We start from the raw sequence: 15869 nt of genomic DNA, 5'->3' as shown, positions 1-15869 counted from the left end.
CCACGTCAGGCTCCCTGCATGAGCCTGCTTCTCCCTCTGCCTGTGTCTCTGTCTCTCTCTCTGTCTCTGTCTCTCTCTCTGTCTCTCATGAATAAATAAATAAAATCTTTTAAAAAAACAGATTTATTCAACGAACATGTATTCAGCAACTGCTACATGCCAGCCAATGAGGATACTAAGATGGCACCCTTATCCTTAAGAGGTTCATTGTCTAATGAAGAACATGAGTAAATAATTAGAATAGCTGCCATTTTTAATGCTTATGCCAAACACTGTGCTGAGTGCATTATATGCAGTATCTTATGTAATAGAGAAAAGTGGCTAGTTAAGCATGTGGGCTCCAGGATCAGAAGAGTCTGGTGCAAATCCTGCTTTTGCCACTCTCTCCCAGTGTGACCACTGGGTGCTTTAGTTTTTCATCTGAAAAAAAAAATAAGTGTAACTATTTCACAGGATTATTCTGAGAATCCAACATTACAGGACTTCCAAAGCACTTAGCATAGTGCCTGGCACATAATAAGAACACAATAAATGTTAGCAATTAGTATTTATCCTTCCAATAAACTATTTTAGAGATGAGGAAATCTGACGTTTAAAGGCTATTTAAGTTTTCCAAAGTCAAACGGTTAATAAGGGGAGGAGTCTAAAGTTGGCCACTCTCTTTTACTGTTTCAGAGTGTGATACATATGTTTATAGAATCAGGCTAAGGTGCTATGGGAGAACAAAAGAGGAGCATCTAACCCAACCTTTTAGGGAAGGAGGCAGGGAAGGAATAAACAAGAGATGGGCAGAGAAGGAGATGGGATGAAAGTGGAGGTTAGAAGTTGAGAGCATGGCAGGAGCATTCCACCCAGAGTTAGAAGCTTATGAAATGCGTGATGGAATAAGAAATTGCAAGTCCAGGAAACTGCAGAATGGCCCTGTGAAATACAGGATGACATTACTGCTTTTACCCGATGAGACTTTCTATTCCAGTTTACACTCCAATTCTTCACTTGTCTGAATTAAGTCCAGAGGGGTAAGCCCTCTCCATAGTCCTTCTACCTTTATAAGATGAACTCTTTATCTCATAGGTGAGACTTTCAGAAAGTGTCCAGAGGACTATAGTTCCTATCTTTATTCCACTGTGCCTCTCTTAGCTTTGTGATCTATTTGTGAATGGCTCTCAACATGCTCAAGTTTTCTCCTTAACCAGCTGGGACAGATTTGTCTTTCATATATTTAATATCAAGTCTTCTTCAATCTTTGTAGCCTCACTTTGTGCCCCTTCTTGAGCTAGCAAGTTCCCTATGTTTGTTTATTCTCTGCTAAATAAAAATGGATTATTTTCTTTAAAATCATATCCTTTAAAACTAAAAAGATATTCTTTTGGCATTAGGATTCTGGGGTTTGGTCAACATCCCTTTCCATCCCTGTGATCTGTGATGATTTTATTATGGACCTGGCCACCAGGTCTATAATGCCCTAGAGAGCGACCCTTTTCCTGTAAATTCAGCTGAGCCTAGAAGCCACAGGGCTTCCTACTGATGTATTACTAGAATGCTCTTATCTGCCCCATATGTCAGTCACCCATTTAACCTGGGTGTGCCTTTCAACAAGCCAGCTTCTCCTAGTGGCCAGGCCATATTCTGACATTTTGTGTGCCATATTGAAGGCATTCTCAGTATGAGTTATGAAAACTGAGGAGCAATCTTTCCACCTTTTTTCCCCCTCTCTTGTACAATTATACATATAGGATCTCCCTGACTAGAATATCACCACAGTTGAGGGAAGATTTTAAATGCCTAGACTTTCACTTTTAGGGAATCTTTCTATTAGTTATTGGAACAGCTAGTAAGCTCTACACTCAAGCATTAACCGTTGCAATTTTCATTATTTATGAGGATGGGGGTGGAGGAGTGTAACATCCTCGATTGGAAAAACAACCAATGAAGGGAGACCTTGCCAACATATCACTTGTCCTGGTTTGTGGCCTTGTTATCTGTCATGCAATGAACAAATCCTTACTGAATGTTTTCTATATTCGAGGTCATTCCATTCCTATCTGCTGCAGCTCCTTTCTGTTTTTCTGAACCACACTCGCCTTGGCTTCTGCTCTTCAGCTATTGCCTAGCTGCTTGTGCCACTACTGGCCTCCCACCTGCCCTGATTTCAAGCGTACACTACCATGCCCTGGTTGTGCCCTCTTGGTAGAACCAGACTCCTGAGCACCATATCTCTCCCAGTTTTGACTTTCTTCCTGGCTCTGTAATACACTGTATTGCCTAGCCCTGACTTTTAGACTTTCCTGGAGGGACACCTGGATGGCTCAGTGGTTAAGCTCTGCCTTTGGCCCAGGGTGAGATCCTGGAGTTCAGGGATCGAGTCCCACATCGGGCTCCCTGAGGGGAGCCTGCTTCTCTCTCTCCCTTTGCCTATGTCTCTGCCTCTCTCTGTGTCTCTCATGAATAAATAAATAGAAAAAAAAAGACTCTCCTGGAAATTCAGATCCTGTGTTAAGTCTGACTTGCCATATTCTGGTTCTTGTGCCCTGGCCTCTGAACTCCAGGCTCTCATCTGACTTTTGATTCTCAAATGCTTCACCAACCAGCACTTATTTTCATCACACGAAAAGCAAATTTCTTCCTTCTAGGCTAGCTCACAAGCAATGTGTTGCTGGAAAAATCATGGAAGTTACCTATGATGTTGAAAGAGCCATGTGCATGTTGCCTAGGCAGCCTTGAAGGGGGCGCTGTGAGAGTCAGGCCAGTGCAGACAGAACACAACCTTCATCAAAATGACTAACCCCACTGTGCATCCTACTGGTTGTGTCAATGGGACTGGAGTCTTCTAGACCTGAATCCATTGATAACAATAATAGTTCATATGTATTCATTCATTTATTCAACAAGTATTATTGAGTAGTTATCATGTACCAGGTACATAGTAGCTGTATGTCCCTGCCCTCATAGAGCTTACATACTAGTGGGGATGGACAGAAAATGAATATTTAAACAAAAAAATTACTTCACTAATTTTAGGGAGTTTTAAATGCTACAAAGAAAATTAAATGAGACCATAAGGTAAAAGAAAATTGGTGGAGCCACTTTTGGTAGAGTGACTGAGGAAAGCTTCTCTGAGGAAGTGAGATTTGAGCTGAGACTGCAGTGATGTTAAGGAGACAGTCATTCAAAGGTCTGGGGAAAGACCAATCCCAGAGAGAGGGAAGCTTTAAAACATTACCCCACATACCCCCTAAATGAACCCAAGAACAAATCTCTAAACCTCTCAAAATATATTGCACTTTAGGGGCACCTGGGTGGCTCAGCAGTTGAGCATCTGCTCTGGGCTCAGGGCATGATCCCAAGGTCCCAGGATCGAGTCCTGCATCAGGCTCCCTGCAGGGAACCTGCTTCTCCCTCTGCCTATGTCTCTGCCTCTCTGTGTCTCTTATGAGTAAAGAGATAAAAAAGACTATATATATATTATATAATATATATATATATATATATATATATATATATTGCACTAAAAACAACATATTTTGGATGTGCCTGCCAGGCTCATTCAGTTGGGCATCCCACTCTTGATTTTGGCTCAGGTCATGATCCCAGAGTCATGAGATTGAGCCCCACATTGGGCTCTGCACTCAGCAGAAAGTCTGCTTTTCTCACTTTCTCTCTCTTTCTCTCTCTCTCTCTCTCCCTCTGCCCCCCCCGCTCACTCTTTCTCTAAAAATATATACATAAATAAATCTTTAAAAAATAAAAAGAACGTATTTTGAGCAATTGAAAAGGGGCATCTAATCTTAAAGTAGCATTTCTTATGTTCTGCCCCTCATCCATGTGCTTGAGAAATAGTTGATTTCTGCCACCCAGAGCTGGCTGCCTTTTATTGCTACCTACACAGATTTCTGAATATAAGGCCAAAGAAACCCTAGACACTGAAAACGTATCATTGCAAAGTTGCATATTTGGAGACTAGGAGAGGAAACATAATTTTGGAGCAGTCTAATAAAATAATGCAGTGGTCTGAGGAGGTGAGGTGGAATTGTATTTGTTTTTTTTAATGATTTTATTTATTTATTCAAAGAGACACACACACACAGAGAGAGAGAGAGAGAGAGGCAGAGGCACAGGCAGAGGGAGAAGCAAGCAGGGAGCCTGATGTGGGACTCTATCCAGGGTCCCCAGGATCAAACCCCAGGCTGCAGGCGGTGCTAAACCGCTGCGCCACCAGGGCTGCCCTGGAATTGTATTTGAATTCTGGCTCAGCAGTGAGAGCTGAGTGACCTCTGAATCTTTGCTTCCTCAGCTGTAACAATAAAGGTTTTACAAGAATAATAACGATCATGTATGGAAAAGTGCTTAACATGTTTATATATAGTAAGTTCTCAGTAATTGTTAGTTAACATATCATTTAAAATAATCTACACAACATGTTAATTCAAGGATCCCTAAACTCACCCACTGAGCTTAGCACTATGCTGGGCCCTGTCAGAACCACAAAAGAAGTATCAGAAATGTAACTTGTTCACATTCACTCAGCTAGCAAATGACAGAGTTGAGATCTTAACCTAGAACAATCTAACCCAAGCACCATATTCTTAACTACTCATTTACTGCCTTTATGTAATTAGAAAGGTGATAAATCATATGGTCTCAAGATGAAAGAGAAAGTTTGGCAAAGGAAGGAACCCTTCAAATAAGTCTTAGAAAAGTATAGGCTTTCTGTAGACAAAGAAAAGAAGGAAGGTATTCCAGGTGGAAGAGAAAAGCCTAAGATACAGAAGCAGCAACAAACAAATTAACCCACTTGATTGGGCTGGGTAGGGAAAGAGACCAAAATATGTGACATCACCAGTCTCCCTGTTGGGATGGAAATCTGACAGGCCCCTTATTTAAGCAGATCCATCCACATTTTCTCTCTTTTCCTTACCTTTCCTAAAGAACTAACTAACCTGTTCTTTGACCTCTTTCAGGCTCTTTGAAACCCTCCAGTCACTCTTCTGGTCTGTATTCGGCCTTTTAAATCTCTATGTTACCAATGTGAAAGCCAGACACGAGTTCACAGAGTTTGTGGGAGCTACCATGTTTGGGACATACAACGTCATCTCCCTAGTAGTGCTGCTGAACATGCTGATTGCCATGATGAACAACTCCTACCAGCTTATTGCTGTGAGTAGCTTTGCTTTACAAGGGTGATTACTTGACTTCAGGAGTGGCCACATTGGCCTGGAGCCCACTGGAAGCTCAATGAAGCAGTGTGTTTGCATCGAGTATTTTACATTAGTTTTCCCACTTGTTAGAGTGAATTATTTCTTTCAAAGGCAACTTGGTTTGCACTCTTAGTCCACTGAATCTCAGTAATCTTGAAGAGGAGGTTTTAGTTAATAAGACTTTCTGGTAGCCTGTTAAATAATATGTTTAAAACTGTGAGTCCACTTTCTTGCCTTAGAAAGAATTCGGAAGGTGTGAGCACAGTTTGGCTATAACTTGTCACCCCACTAATCTCCAGGGTGGATTGAGTGGTTCTCTAGGTAAGGAGGGTCTATATCTCCTTCTTCACTGCAAACATGTCCTTCACAAAACTGAGCATTCCATTGCCAAAGACAACTTTCTCAGAGAATGACTATTTTTTTCATCAAGGATATATGAGGGACACCTGGGTGGCTCAGTGGTTAAGTGTCTGCCTTCGGCTCAGGGTGTGATCCTGGAGTTCCAGGATCGAGTCCCACACCGGGCTCCCTGCATGAGTCTGCTTCTCCCTCTGCCTATGTCTCTGCCTCTCTGTCTCTCATAAATAAATAAATAAATAAATAAATAAATAAATAAATAAATAAATAAATAAATTTTTTTAAGAAAGAATATATGAGAAATTGCACTCCACTGTGAGACATGCTTAAGTAGAGTCAATCACTGAATCTTTTCTTGACCATCATGCTATAATTTGGATCAGCAATAAATGAGAAATGGTAAAGGTATAGGATATGAGAATGGTCCAGGCCCTGCTCTGGTTTTTGATGCCAAAATAAATATCTAATCTTAGCTTATTTTCTTATGATCTACCTATCATATTTTAAAACAGAGTATTGGGATCCCTGGGTGGCGCAGCGGTTTAGCGCCTGCCTTTGGCCCAGGGCGCGATCCTGGAGACCCGGGATCGAATCCCACGTCAGGCTCCCGGTGCATGGAGCCTGCTTCTCCCTCTGCCTGTGTCTCTGCCTCTCTCTCTCTGTGTGTGTGTGTGTGACTATCATAAATAAATACAAAAAAATTTTAAAAAAATAAAATGGAGTATTAGGAGTTTTGACTATCTGAACTCTATCTGAGTTCCTGTTTAGTTGGTTATCAGTGGCTTTGGATGTTTAGTTCATAATAAGATGCTAGACCACTTCCATGGGTCTATCTGTTGCTGTAAGTTTTTGATATAACACAGAAGACAGATGAAAAGACCCGACTCTTGTCTTCCTTCATAGATGCTATTTCTCAGATTTGATCTACCACTGAGGAATCATTTAGCTTACAGAAAAACAGCTTAAGTTATTGGTTATATGAATATAAGTATACTGGGACGCCTGAGTGGCTCAATGATTGAGCATCTATCTGCCCTTGGCTCAGGACGTGATCCCGGGGTCTGGGATCGAGTCCACATCAGCTCCCTGGGGGATCCTGCTTCTCCCTTTGCCTGTATCTGTCTCTGCCTCTCTCTCTCTCTCTCTCTCTCTCTCTGCGTTTCTCATGAATAAATACATACATACATATTTATATACATAAATATACACACATATTTTTACATACATATATATATATACACACATATTGTCCATATTTCATAAATATTACTGGTGATAGTGACCATCTGTGATCCATTTCTATTAAGGACGAGGACCAAAGCGGAATGGGTTTATGTTGCAGCAGGAGACTTTTGAGCTTTCTATTTGGAAAAATTTCCTAACCATAGATAGCAATGAAATATATTCCCCTAGGTGGGTTTGTAGAATTTCTCTCACTGGACAGTTTAAAGAAATTAGAACGTAAAAATATCCATTAGGATGGGTTAGGTCTTAGGTGCCTCAGGGGGGACATATAGTGAAAAAATATATTAGGGACTCTAGTTCTAGTCTTGTCATTTATAACTGTGATCTTGAGTAACTTACTTTCCCTTTGTTGGCTTGAGTTTCTTCCAAAAAGAGGGTTAAAATGGTCTTTATTGAGATATAATTGACATATAGCATTCAGTAAGCTTAAGGTGTACAATGTGATGATTTGATACACATATATATTGCAAAATGTTTATCATAATAAGGTTAGTTAACGCATCCATCACCTCACATAAATGACCTTTTTTTTTTTTTTTTTTGGTGAGAACATTTAAGATAGCAACTTTCAAGTATATGCTATAACACTATTAACACTGTTAACTAGAGTCACCATGCTGGGCCTTATGTTCCTAGAACTTACTCAACTTCTAACTGTAAATTTGTACCCTTTGACTAACATTCCCCATTTCCCCCAACTCTGAGCTCGTGGCAGCTACCATTCTACTCTCTGTCTCTCTGAGTTTGCGTTTTTGATTCCACATGTAACTGAGATCAGCCAATATTGGTCTTCTTCTGCCCGACTTATTTGTCTTAGCATAATGCCCTCCATTTTCATCCATCCAGGAAAACCTTCTTTCTCATGGCTGAATAATATTCTGTTGTCCATATATATACCATATTTTCTTTATCCATTTGTCTGTCAAGGGACAGTTAGGTTGTTTCTATGTCTGGTCTATTCTGAACAATGCCACAGTAGGCATGGGAGTGCAGATTTTTTTTCAAGATAGTAGTTGCATCTTCTTTGGATATACACCCAAAAGTAGGATTGCTGAAGCATCCTTCATGGCACTTCTATTTTTAATTGTTTTGAGGACCCTCCATACTGTTTTCCATAGCAGCTGCACCAATTTCCATTCCCACCAATAGTGCACCTTGGTTTCCTTTTCTTCACATTTGCACTACAATTGCTACCTCTTATCTTTTTGATAATAGCCATTCTAACAGCTGTGACATGATAGCTCATGCTGGTTTTGACTTCCATTTCCCTCATGATTACCTATGCTGAGCAATTTTTCATGCACCTGTTGGCCATTTGTATGTCTGATACAGTGATCTTTAAAATCCCTGTCAGCTCTGACATCCTGTGAGTCTGGGTGTCTAGATGAACAGGCCAAGCTCACAAGGCCCCTTCTAGCCCTGAAATGCTGTCCATCTGCTGCTTTTGAAATGGAATAGCATTCAATTTTATACTTTTCTCTCTCTCTTAATAGTTCAAACCCAACCAGACCAAGAACTCTGGAATGATCTATGCTTACTACAAGTCTGTCTGTATAAAGGGGATAGGCCTAAAATCCCAGGGGGTTATTTTTCCACCCCTATGCCTAGCATTTCCTTACCCTGCCAAAGATGGCAATATTCATGCCGAGGCACTTGTCATTTTCTCCCTGGGTGTCTTGCAGCTGATTGCCCCTAAAGGCAGTGGAAAAGAAATAGATTTTCTTGTCACCTAATACAGGGCTGTGGTGTCTCCCACTGAGCTCAGTGACATTTTGCTAGGAAGGGTGGAAATAGTCAACTCCTGCTCTCTTGTCACCACCCACTGGTAGCAAGTTGTGTTTTAATGCCACCTACTGTTGTACCTGAAGAAAACACCTTAGCTTGAAGAGAAAGCTTGGGAGTGGAGCAGTGAGGGTTTGCTGGAAGATGGCCTGAATAGGGTCTACACCATCCCATACCTATGGACTCATGGCCAACCACTCTGAATGCCATCTCCTACTTTGGGATCTTCTGGTAATGTGTCTGTATCATTTGGAACTGGATCCAGTGAGATCCTGATATTGGGCAATCTGATTCCAATAATATCTGGATCTGAGCAGTAAAAACCAGCAAGTAGATTTTATTCCACTTGCAACATCTCCACTTCAGTAGTCAATGCAGTTTTTAGAAGGCCCTGATATATCAGGAGGAAATGCTATAGCAAGGGAAGCCACTGAAGACAAATCTCTCCTACTTCAAAAGGTAACAACAGGCTGACTCAGTCTAAGTGGAGACTCAGTTGTTGACATGCTTTACTGGGGATGTGTTTAAGCATACATTCTAGGACAGAGCTCAGGAATAGAAGGTAATAGGAATCCCTTGAAGGGTCAACCTCTTTCTCGATGCTCTGTGCCGGATGCAGAGCTGCTGGTGGAGTAGATATGTGGCTCTTGAGAAATTCATATTTCTGTGCCAGAGGAAGCACCACTGCAGTCACAGATAGTCAGTTTTAAGATATGGGGAAGCAAGGATCACTCCAGGCCTGTGCTCTGTGGTCCCAGCCAGCATCATCAAGTGAAGCTGGCCATATTTTATATTCATATTGTTTGTGGTTAGCATTGATTTACTCTTCTTCCTTTATCCTTTTATCTCTCCGAAGCTGCTTATTTCTCTCTGTGACACTTCTTCCAACACATCCACCTTGTTGCTGCTGTTCCTCATATATATGTCTAGTTCCATCAAGTGAAGCTGCCCTTGATACCATTTTACAAATTCACCTTTATGAAAACAGTAGGTGGGAGGGACAGACCAGCTCCACAAAAACCCACTTACCTTAGGCCCTATTCCTACCTCCAACTCACCTACAAGGGGCATCTCTTTTGCCTGAGACTGATCCTTACAAAACATGAAACTTCTAATGATCTGTGTGATATAGCCTCGTTTGGCAAGTTACTAAGAACCCTCCGCTTCTCTGGCTTCTGAGGAGTGTTCACTATAAAGTCGAGATTAAGTAAATAGCACTTGCCTCACTGAGCCACATCTGCTGCAAGACTTGGGGAGAGCCCAAATACATAAAATTGATTATCTCCCTTAGGGTGGCAGCATTTGGAGGCTCAGATAATGGATGAACTCTCCAACTGCAAAAGACAGTTATGCCCATGAAGACATTCATCAAAAACAATCCCAGCACTACAAAGACAGTAAACAAGGCTGGAAGGGGCCACTGCATACCCAGGAGTTCCAAGGGGGGCAAGTGGTCTTCCTGCCCACACCCAGTCACTCAGAGACAACCTCAGATTTCCAAAGCACAGAGAAGACAACAACTCACACACCACACTATGATTTGTAACCCACTAGCCAGGCAGATAACCAACTGCTAAACACTGGTATGGCACCTAGTTGTGAAGACTGAAATTGAAATATCTCCATACCAGTTGGTAAATAGCTGCCACTCCAGCTGTCTCTCTGGGATGCCAATGGATGACTTCACAATCCAGCAGGTGAAAGTTGATGCCTGGAATAGCAGGTATTTTCCATGCCTCTGTTCCAATGCTGTCTCTGGCATACACTTTGATGGGTCGGTTTCTTAAACAGTCTGAATGTCATAGTCATCATGGCAGGCAGAACACTAAAATGCTCCCCTAAGATTTCCTGCCCTAATCGTCAGGACTGTGAAGATGATGAGATGGCACAATTGTGATTATGTTGCATACATGGCAGGAGAGTTTTACATATGTAATTAAGGTCACTAATCAGGGAGATTATCCAGATAGGCCTAATCTAATCATGTCAGTCCTTTAAAAGTAGAATTTTCTCCAGCTGGTAACAAAAGAAGACGTCAGAGATTCAAAGCATGAGGTGGATTTGCTGTGCCATTGCTTGATGATGGAGGGAAGCATGTGGTAAGAAATTCAGGTGGTCTCTAGGAAATGAGCACAGCCCCCAGCTGACAGCCTGTAAGGAAGTGGGGACCTCAGTACTACAACCACGAGGAAATGAATTCCATCAACAACATAAATGAACTTGGAAGCATATTCTTCTCCAGATCCTCTAGATAAGAGCTAAGCCACACCGACACTCTGATTTCAGCCTCGGGAAGGCCACTGTGAGTGGAGTGGAGTACACAAATCAGAGAGAAGTAGGAGATGATGTCAGAAAGGTAATGAGGGTCAATAAGAGGTTGTGTCAGGCCTGAGAGACCTTTGTAAAGACTTTGGTCTCTACTCTGAGTGAAATTGGGAGCCATGCGAGGGTTTTGGAGGTACATGATCTGACTTGCACTTTAATAAGAATATGCTGATTGAGGAGCACCTGGGTATCTGCCTTTGGCTCAGGTCCTGATCCCAGGGTTCTGGGATCGAGTCCCATGTCGGGCTCCTTGCTCAACAGGGAGCCTGCTTCTTCCTCTCCTTCTGTCCCTCCCCCTGTTCGTGCTCTCTCTGTCTCAAATAGAGAAATAAAATCTTTTTTAAAAAAAGAGTATGCTGATTGAGAAAAGACAGAAGTGTTGCACCAGCCAAGACCAGTTATGAGATCATTGCATTAACCAAAAATAAGAGCTGATCGTGGCTTAGAATAGCGTGGTCATGATAGGCACGATGAGAAATGGTCAGATTCTAGGTATATTTCAAAGCTACATCCAATTCTTATGGATCAGATGTGGAGTATGAGCAAAAGAGAGGAGTCCAGGATGACACCAAGACTCTGGGCCTGAGTAACTGGCAGGGTGGAGTATTCCCTTACTGAGAGGCAGAAGTGTGGTAAAGGAGGAGGCTTAACATGGAAGACAGAGATCCAGAATTAAGTTTTAGACATATTGAGTTGGAAATGCCTGTTAGACATCTGAATGGAGATGTCAGGTAGGCAGTGGTCTACAGGTCTAGCAGAGAGGTCCAAGCTGCAGACAGAGATTTGGGAGTCACTAGCATGTGCATGGTATTGAAAGCCATGGGATTCGGTGAGATCACTAAGGGAGTGAGTATGGATACAAAAGAGAAGAGGTCCAAAAGTGAGGCATTCTAATGCATAGAGGTTGGAAAGACAGGACAGATCGCCCAAGGAGATTAAGAACAACCAGAGAGGTAGGAGAAAAATAAGGATAGTGCACTATATTATAATACTGTATTATCCCCAGGATACGGATAACATCATATGCTAAAGAGTGGTAGATCCGGGATTTGAATTGAGGTAGTCTGACCCCAGCATTCTTGAACTGCTACCCTATCACACAGACCTTGAGACCAGGAAGCACCTGGACTGCACTTTCACTGCTAAGTCCCCAGCATACCTTTTCTCCTTCCCTAGCTACATCACAATTCTGAACCACCAATCTCCTTGACCTACCAGTTCCAATGACTAAAGGTTCCATTAGCATAGGAACCTCAAACATTTTATCAACACACCTGTATCCCTCTCTTAACTCTCAAGAATGGCTTCATCAGGAAACAGAAGAAAACATAAACCTTGCCAGCTTTCAGTCCCGTAAAGCAATCTGAACTATGGAAGCTATAATAAGTCTAAGGAAGAGTAGAGCCTCTTTCCAGGTGAAGGAGCTTCTTGATTCAACCTATAGAAATGTTATGATATTGGAGCAGAGCCATTTCAAATTTTAATAACTGTCTCTTTCCTTTGGGATACCCTCAAGCAATCTAGATATTAATTTTTCTCATTGTAGCTTGTGCTTTTCCCTACTGCCAAACCATTCCCTGGAATCCCATCTGGGATTGCTACATCTCACTAACAAGAAAGCAAACATTCAGAACCACAGAGGACATTTTAATAGTGCCCCCACTTTGGGTAACGTGGGACCTATGCAAACCTGCTAGTAATCCCCTATCAGTGAACAACCTACATTTCCTGGTAGGTTCTGAGAAATACACGAGGGCTTGGTGCTGTAAGTGATATGAAGGTAAAGACACAGTTAATGGGTTTAGGGGGCTTAAAGTCTACTTCAGAGGGAGAAGTCAGACATGAGTAAAATAGCAATAGTATTATCACAATAGATAATAACAGTGATTATAGAGAGAATGGGCGTAGAAGTCAGACTGCCTGGATTTGAGATCTGGACTGCCATTTAGTGTGCTTTGGGGCAACTTGACCTCTTTCTGCCTCATATGACTTCTCTGTACAATAAGGATGATAATTAGGCTTTTTATCTGCTGACTCTCTGATCCATCCTCTGTCCATTTCCTACACTGCTCTGTATCAAGGGAACTATATTCCCCACCATCTGCCGCCCTTTGGCTTCTTAGGTTTAACCAACCCAAAGATAAGAAGAAAGAAGAAGCTCATATATCTCTTCTGCACCCCAAGCCCCCTTTTTGTGGTACTTCCAAGCAGCAGCTGTATTTCCCATGGGACTCACCTCCAGCTACCACAGGCATCCCAAGCCTCCTTGGCCCTAATTTTTGCAAGGCATCCCCATCTTGGCTCTAGGTCCCACCAGATAGCCCCAGTCTCTGGGCCCTGGTAACACCACTCACCACCTCCCAGTTGTCCCTCGAACTCCAGGGAGAAGAGCAGCTTCCTGTTGTTGCTGAATTGACAACTCTCTGAGTTGTCTCACTGTCCCGTTTGGCTCCTTATTGACATCCTAATCCCTGTTTGAAATTTTCTGCTTAAAAGACCTAGAGAGATTTCCATTTGTCTGGCTATACCCCATCTCTCGGTACCTCTCTGATCAAGTTATTGGTGGGGTTGATTTAGGACAGGCAGACAGGGCTGAGACCTGAAGGTCAAATCAGAATAAACAGAAAAGTGGGGATAGCTTTCAGATCTCATTTCTGGGAGGGAAGTAGTATGCCAGTAAGGATCGGTCTGGTGTTGATCGAAGGCAGTCAGGGTGTAGGAGCTGGCCTCATTCTTTTCTGCCTTCTATTCTTTGATATCCCATGAAAGTATCCTCAAATGGTCCTCCCTGCACCAACAGGGAGTATGCCCCAGCAATGAAAAAGAAGCACGTAGGCAAATCATATCTTTAGGAGCTGGATGACAAAGTTCAGAGCCTGGAGCACCTGGGTGGCTCAGTGATTGAGCATCTGCCTTTGACTCAGGGCGTGATCCGGGGTCCTGGGATGGAGTCTCACATCAAGCTCCCCCCAGGGAGCCTGCTTCTCCCTCTGCCTATATCTCTGCCTCTCTCTCTGTGTGTGTCTCTCATGAATAAATAAATACAATCTTTAAAAAAAAACCCAAAGTTCAGAGCCTACCTTTAGAATAATAATTTTAAAAGATGGGGGTCTGCTCTTGTGGCCTTTTCATATCTCCATTCTGAGTCTTTATACTGCTGTCTCCATTGCTTAGCATAGTACCCTGGGCTAACTGCCTTGCCTGACTAATAAGCATGCAATGAATATCTAACATAAACAGTCTTTATTAATGTTATAAACAAGCACTCATCTGTTTCCAATTTATTATCATAACTGCTATCAATGATAACTACCATTTATTGAGCATTTATTATATTCCAGACACTATACAAAGCACTCTTCCTACATATTTTCTCATTAAATTTTTACAACTTTATGAGGCAGGTACTATTATAAATTCAATTTTATAGGTGAGGAAACTGAGGCACAGAGCTCAAAGTGACTTTTCCAAGGGGACACTCTTAATAATGGCACTGGCAGGTGTGTGTAACCCAAAGTAATCATCTTTCCTGCCTGCATTCCAACCCCTGCAAGACTCAAATGAACACACCCTACCCCCTCACTTCCCCTCCCCTCCCCCAACATTGGAATCCCTCAGCGTTTTCTTTCCACTTGGTTTACTGACGGTCTCCTGACTTCTAGCCAGAGGGATATCCTCTAAGGGTCTTTTCCTTGGTTCTAGAGACTACGGGCCTTCCATTTACCTCAGCTGAGATTCTCTGCCCCCCACCCCTAACACACACACACACACACACACACACACACACGGTGGCTCTTTTTCTCCTTCATTGTGCCTGTGAGCACTTCAAACTTCCAGTTTCTTCTCAGCTCTGCCCTGAATACTTCCAGCCTCCTCAATGAACAATCACACAATCCACCTGAGATAATCACACCCACAGAGGATAAAAAGTTCAATGCTGGCAAGCTCACTGGCTTGACAAGAATTCCTCATTCAACTTACACATCCTGCCTTAGGACTTCTCATGCTGTCCTTCCCAGAGGGCTCTTGCAGGCCAAAAGCCTCTCTTGAAAGTATATTCCCACAAGCAAGTAGACTACCTATCCACCCTCCAGGTTCAGGGAAGTTTCGAGAGAGGAGCATATCCTCTGCTAACACTGCAGGGGGAGCCAAAGGCAGGCTTTTCAGACCTCTGCCTCTTGCTTGGGCCAGGCCTGCCCCCTGCTGGTCTAACACAGAACTGGATTTCTCGAGCCCTTGGCATCAAGGCCCGTTCATGGTTTTGTCAGCCAGCGGTCCTGAGAGCCGCAGCTGCTGAGGATGAGAGCTCTCCACCTCAAAATGCTGAGGGCGTCCTTTGGCAGGTCTCTCTTGAGCGGCAGGCTGTGCTTCCAACAGCAGCAGCAGCCTCTAATGCCTGCTGTGACCTGGTAATGATTTTGGTCACTGACAAATATGCAAGGGGGACCGGAAGAAGACAATGAAGGGAAATGGCTTTCCTTCCCCCGCCCCACCCCGTCTCGCTGGGCCAAAAGGCAATCAACAGGGCAGATGGCTGCACTGCTCCTCTGCATCCCAGATTCTCCTGTCCTGGATGTTCATCAAGAACATCACTAGTTGTCATGGTGACTCTATCCCGAGTGACTCAAACAAAACAAGACCAAGTATGCAAGTGACAGGAAGAGCTTAATGCCCAAAGCATCCCTCTGTTTACCTGCTGGGTGGTGGCGTTTACTACTTCACCCATTCATTTGACAATAAATATCCCTTGGACGAGATATGATAAATCAAGAGATAAATAAAGGAAGGATAAATTAAATAGACGAATACATTTAACAAATGTTTATTGAGAGATTGCAACATACTACACTATGTTCCTGTCACTGGGGATACAATAGGTGGCAGATGAATAGGACAGACCCCTGCTCTCACGGGGTCTACATTCATGGAGCATTTTTACATGTCACAATTTGCATTTCATTT

General features: G+C 42.8%; 1 protein-coding gene across 1 annotated transcript in view; it reads left to right on the top strand.

Moving 5' to 3' along the window:
- TRPC5 (transient receptor potential cation channel subfamily C member 5) overlaps positions 1-15869 on the top strand; it is a 270975-nt gene that overhangs the window by 236005 nt on the left and 19101 nt on the right. The window contains exon 7 of the mRNA XM_041741576.1: positions 4962-5157. Within this exon, the coding sequence (XP_041597510.1) occupies positions 4962-5157 (196 nt within the window). The remainder of the gene's footprint in view (positions 1-4961; positions 5158-15869) is intronic.

The sequence above is a fragment of the Vulpes lagopus genome, chromosome X, assembly GCF_018345385.1.
Source record: "Vulpes lagopus strain Blue_001 chromosome X, ASM1834538v1, whole genome shotgun sequence".
Classification (NCBI taxonomy): domain Eukaryota; kingdom Metazoa; phylum Chordata; class Mammalia; order Carnivora; family Canidae; genus Vulpes; species Vulpes lagopus.
Note: the sequence above shows the minus strand (reverse complement) of the source record. Positions and strands in the feature narration are given on the sequence as shown.